The sequence below is a fragment of the Callionymus lyra genome, chromosome 17 (assembly GCF_982586985.1).
Source record: "Callionymus lyra chromosome 17, fCalLyr1.hap1.1, whole genome shotgun sequence".
Classification (NCBI taxonomy): Eukaryota; Metazoa; Chordata; class Actinopteri; order Syngnathiformes; family Callionymidae; genus Callionymus; species Callionymus lyra.
In genome coordinates this window covers 14,968,420-14,974,514 of record NC_141834.1, presented here as the reverse complement: position 1 = coordinate 14,974,514, position 6,095 = coordinate 14,968,420, and the positions used below count along the sequence as shown (strand labels likewise).

Sequence of the window (6,095 nt, the reverse complement as noted above, 5' to 3'; positions counted from 1 at the left end):
AGTTATTTTACTTTAACTATGTATTATGTCTATGACATTACTTCATACATTACTTCATACATTCATACATTACTTCATTTCAGAAATTTCTCTGAGAGTGTCATCTCAAAGGGATCAATAAAGTGCAGTCTAAGTCTAAGTCTAAGTCTTCTATCTTTTATCAACTATTCATTTTGTACCATACATTTTAGAAAAATCTTTGTTGAAATGAGCTGCTTGGCAGAGATCTGCACCCTCTGAGTGCTTGTAATTAGTGTGATTTCCTGCACATCAAGTATGTTATGACATCAACAAAAAGCTCAGAAGTTGAATAAAAACGGCAACAATTGAACATGGAAATTAATTCACAAAGAAAAAAAAGACAAATGCTGGATCCAGACTTTTATTATCAACATCTACAACCGTCGTCAACCTTCACTCCAGAGGCGTTTATCTTAAAGTTTGGCACGATCCACCTAAGAATAAATCAGTCTTTATTGCAAGTTTGAGGACCCAGTGACCCCCCATCACTAACTCTACACCTTACTTACGAAAAGAAAAACGCCATGTTTTGATCGTTATATAAACACAAAACTAGCCGAAACGAAGAAAAATAGAGTAAAAAAAGCAGGCAGCTGTCGATATAGTTTTGATCAAGAAGACGGTAGATATTGTGCAGGAAGCCCGGAGGACGACTCGTCTCTTCCCGAACGGCAGAAAAGTGTTTTTTTTTTGCACTGTCGGTCTCTTCGTAGCCCTGCATGCTAATGTGTCGCCCATAGTGTCATAAGGCTCTTATATATATATATACGTAAATAGATGTAATACTTGTGTAATAAACCTGTGTCTTTAACTTCTATATACTTGATCAGTTATATCTGAATATCTTATGTTGTGTGTATATTATTGTGCAACATGCGCACTTAAGTATGGCATCAGAAGAACAACCCGTTTATTGCTGCTATGCTCCCTCTCTCGCTCCGTCATCCTCCTCAGGGCGTTCCCATCAGCAGGTAGAAGGTCAGCGCCACGATGAGCAGCAGGCAGATGGGAGAGTTGAAGGTCTGGTAAGCGGTGGACGGCATGAAGACGTCCTCGTACTTGTAGATGCTGATCATGTGGTCGCTGACCGGGGGGCTGTCGATGTCGTGTCTCGTGATGGAACCTGAGGGAGACGTTTACAGAATATTGAATGGTTGATATTTGACATCTAAAATGTTGGAACTTTGATCATTAATCTTGTTTTTTTCTAGTAATAAAATAAAATAACCTGTATATAAAAAGGCTGAAGTTGTCTTTATTGCATTGTTTAATTAGAATTTGTAATGAATTGGATTTCTTTGTGGAGTTTTATATTCTTGTTTAAATGATTCAAAAATAAATATTTTAGTTCAATATCTTTTTTTTTAAATAATTTGTATTCAATAAGTTATTTATTCAAAAGTTGAATTGTTTTTTATTGAATAATCGAATTAACATGTTTGCATATTTAAAAAATATCCACACGTTGAGTTGGAATTTCTTATTCAAATTATTCAAAAATAAATGGATTTCTTTTTAAATAATTGACTTCAATAAGTTCTTTATTGAAAGGTTTAGTTGAATAATTACATTTAATCATTGGTTTTTTTCAAAGGGTAAATTATTTTTTAAATACATGTTTTTCAAAAATAATACATTTACACATAGAGTTTGATATTGTTATTCAAAATAATTAAAAATAAGTTTTCTAAATTCAACATTTTTTGATTCGTAGCCTTTAAAATTCAGTATAAAAATGATGGTATAATAGTGACGATACCAAAAAATGACCGAGATACTTGACCAAACATTCAGCCAATCATGTGACGCCCTGTGGTCATGTGATCTCTTGTGGTATTTTCTGGGGAGCATTTGTATGTTGAATTTAACAGGTAGCGATTTGAAAAATATTTCATTTAGAGATTTTATTTTCTTGAATAATTGGAATTAAAATATTGAACTGTATGTGTAAAACTTTTCTTTTTTTAATTATTCAATTATTTAAAAAAAATAATTCAACCTTTATATATAGAACTAATTGAATTCAACTATTAAAAACTAATAATTCAATAAAAAAACACATTTCAGTTAATAACGACAGTTTCAACTTTTGAAATGTTAAATTAAATCCTTCAATATCCTGATGGCACTGATCTACTTCCATATGGAAGCAGCACTTTTGATCGAAAGCCTGTCAATCACCTTGAATGGCGGGTCCCCACGCGAACAGGTAGTACCAGGACAGGTGCAGGTCCACCAGAGTTTCTTCCCTGGGCACGTACAGCGGCCTCTTGAAGCGACACGTGACCCGGTTGTTCTCGAAAACCCCCTCCTCGTCTCTGGCCGGGTTCCTCTTGATCTCCTTGGCCCACTGGCCCACGTTGTAGAAGTGATGGATCCGAACACGGCCGTTATCGTCGTGGACGCAGCCCATGACGTCGTCGCCGCCCTGGAGAATAAGAGGAAAAGGTTGATGAAATGAAAAGAGATAAAGATGCAGACGAACCATTTTCTTGTCCGAGGAAAAGCCGACGGCCACCCAGCCGTCGGTGTCTGCGCTCATCTCGTACTCCACGTCTGTACCGATGCGTCGGTAGCTCAGGAAGTATTCACACGTCTCTGCATCACAGCCTGGTTTCCCGTACCTGTGAAAAGATCATGATGTCACATCCACTGCTAACTTTACATGCAAAATTAAAATTCCCCATCATGTCAACTAAGGGTCAGGATTATTTTTAAGTAGTGAGTGGATGAGTAATCCGTGTCTTTTTTGGAGTTACAGGCAGAAAGGTAAATCCATATAAAGGTCGAAAAATCACGTTTTTTCATCCAAAGAGACACATTTTAAAAACATCCAAATACCTCCTTTGCTTTGTGACCCTGGTCTGGAAAAGCGCTATATAAATACAAATTACTTACTTACTTACTTACTCCATATTGCTCGCCTGTAACATCCATCTTGTATTTAAGTCTCAATACAAGAAATTGCTCCAAAAAAACATAAATAAGTCTTACTCAAGATTTACAATGATGACCTAGCAGCTTCCACTAATAAGCTTAATATATATATTTTTTTTCAGAGCAATTTCTCATGTTGAGGCTTCAATACAAGATACAGTTGATCAGTATGAAATTATTTGGATGTTTTGAAGTGTCTTTTTGGATAAAAATGAAGACGAAGACACCTGAGCTCCAGTCGCTACATTAAAATAAACAAACTGTTTTGTCTATAACTCTAAAAAAGGAACAGATTACAACATGCTTGTTGTGCAGGGAATCACACAAATTAAAAGCAGTCAGAGGGTGCAGATCTCTGCCAAGCAGCTCATTTCAACAAAGATTTTTCCAAAATGTATAGTACAAAATGTATAGTTGATAAAAGATAGAAGTAATGTCATAGACAGTATACATAGTTAAAGTAAAATGACTTCAACTGGACAGCAGGGGGCAGTTGCGTTTCAGAACTTGATAGCACGACACACATGAAGAGTAATCCCAACCCTGAGTCGACATGAGGGTGAGTAGAAAGCGAGTGAAATCTTGGGTGAATTAATCCTTTTAAAATATAGACTTGTTTCATTATTTTCAGAACTATTTCTAATTTCAAGGTGGATATTACAGACAAGAAATATGGATGCATTTGGTGTTTATTTTTGGACGAGGAAAAGTAAGACCCACACGTTATATCAACCCTTGGTCGACATGAGTAGAAAACAAGTGAATTTTGGGTGAAAAATCTGCTAAAAATAAAGGAAATCCACGGATATAAAACTGACCTTAAACAGCCTTTCGTCACTCCACAATCCACGACTTTGATTTTTGCAAAGGGGTCCACTGGTGGGGCGGTGGGGAAAGGATAACCTGAAGGAAGAAACAGTTCCAGGATCAGTGAGCGCTGGCCTTGGTGCTGAAGCTGACTAGGCCCGGAAGCGGGGGTTCATGAACCCAAAACCGTCACAAGAAAACATGTCGTCGTTACCGTCATCCGAGAGGTATTTGGACTCCAGGAACTCGGAGGCGAACGTGCTGTACGAGTCCTTGTGGTACTCCTGGTGGCCCGGGTCTCCGTGCTCGCCGTGGCCGGCCCTCAGCGCGCCTTCGTCGGTGGGGCTCGCGTCGACCCCCCGCGACCACCCGCTCTGGAGGAGCAGCAGGAGCTGCAGGAACATCATGGCTGACGACGTGAGACGGTTACAGCTTCCATAGAGCATCGCATCGGGGTCGGGCTCGAATAAAAACGCAGTTTAATAAGCAGGTTTCCATCTTCACGTCCTCATCCGAACATCTCTGGATCCGAGTCCGGATGTTGGATTCAGGGATGAGAGGAGGGGGGGGGATGGGATTATCAAAACAAGATAATCCCATAATGTATTAGCCAGATTAGAAATCAGATCTTCTAATTCACGTAATAACTCATAAAATATCCATTTCTATTCGTTTTAAATACGCATTTATTTATATTTGGACCGGATGTGTTGCAGGAATGGTTCCGTCCGGCCTCGCTGCAGTTCGTCCAATCAGAGGAAGTCTTACTGATCAATACTCTTCTTTTCTATGTAAACAGTTGAGATAAAACAATGAAATAAAAGAGTTATTTATTTATTCTATCCCGGCTTCAAAGTGTAAAAGGTGAGACAATTTATATTGAAATTAAAAATATATATATAAATTGAAAAACATTATATACCAAATAAATATATATTTTAACTTTATTAGGGTGTGATTTTCAGAATTAATTCCGAAAAAGTTGCATTTTCTTCAAGCAGAAAAAAAACTATAATTCAAGATGGCGTTATTCAAGGTCCATAGGGGACACCCTGGAGAGGACACCAGGACACATATAGACATTATCATTATCGTTATCATTTAAGAAGGTTATTATGATAGTACATTCCATAGTTATCATTCAAAAGACAGCGGAAGTCAGTTGTTTCTTTATTATTCCATTAAAAAAGATAGTAAGGTAAGGTAAAACTTTATTGATCCCTCAAGGAGGTATCCTTCGGTTGCTTTAATTAAAAAATATATATATGAAAAAAGGCGTCAATTTAGAAAGAAGATTCAGTAGCATAACATTTAAAATAAAACTATTAAAAATACTTTAATTAATTTAATAAATATGATGCAAACTCTCATAACATTACCCTGAACACAAAAAAAAAAAAATCAAAGGAAAGAGTTTAAAATGTCTTTTTTTTTTGGATAGAAACAACTTTTTTAAGGATTAATATGTTATTTTTATTGTTAGTTAAAGTACGTTTTTTTTTTTTAAAGATGCCACTTTCTTATCCAAGCAATTTTTTTTTAAATTGAACAATAAAGTGGTAGTTTGTAGGAACTACGGTGGTCTTCAGGGGTTCAAATTAATTTATAAAACCCAACAAACAGTCGAACTAATAGGAAAACTAAAGTAAAATGAAGTAAATTGAATTCAACCCTTTGTTCGTGCCGTTTACAGTTTGGCCACACGGTGGCGACAAAAGACTGCTCCTGCATTCCCAACATGATGCGGTTGAAAGTTTGTCAACATAGTAAAAAAAAAATAGAAAACACAGAGATACTTGAAATACTTTTCGCCTCTTTGTTTTATTTGTAATCGTAAATATATTAATGGTGAGCCTTTGATGTTCCCTGGAGAGCCAGAAGTTCACAGGGTACAACGTTTATTTTTAATCATGTGCACAGCAGTGAGTCTAAAAGAAAACAGTTTAATTAATTGTTAATATTCATTAATTTTAATTGACTTGGACATGGCAGAGAGTACTTTTTCCCAAACAAGCAAAGGTTAATATGTACTAAAATAATGACTGATAATTTCTATTGACTTTATAACATTACATCTGGGAACATGATGAACCAGACGTCCACCACCAAGTAAATACAACAAAGCTGAATGTTTCCAGACTTGTTATCCAAAGATCCGCCTCAGGCTCTCGGCACGAACAATTCACGTGGCAGACATGAACAAAGTCAGACCTGGGGGGCAATTTTTTTTGCCATTAATCAAATTGCATACGACCCTTTTACCCTCCGTTTGAAAATATATTATTAAAATGCCACAAATTATAAGTGGTGTGTTCGTCCTGTGTGATCTT

The 6,095-nt window shown here is 36.6% G+C and overlaps 1 protein-coding gene across 1 annotated transcript; it reads right to left on the bottom strand.

Moving 5' to 3' along the window:
• Positions 1-366: 366 nt before the first annotated feature.
• frrs1l (ferric-chelate reductase 1-like) lies at positions 367-4,306 on the bottom strand. Its single transcript, XM_087812670.1, has 5 exons — positions 3,980-4,306; positions 3,777-3,861; positions 2,507-2,645; positions 2,203-2,449; positions 367-1,144 (listed from the first exon to the last, which is right to left on the bottom strand). Exons 1-5 carry the CDS (start codon positions 4,209-4,211, stop codon positions 972-974), a joined length of 876 nt encoding a protein of 291 aa, XP_087668796.1. The 5' UTR covers positions 4,212-4,306; the 3' UTR covers positions 367-971.
• Between the last annotated feature and the right edge of the window lie 1,789 nt (positions 4,307-6,095).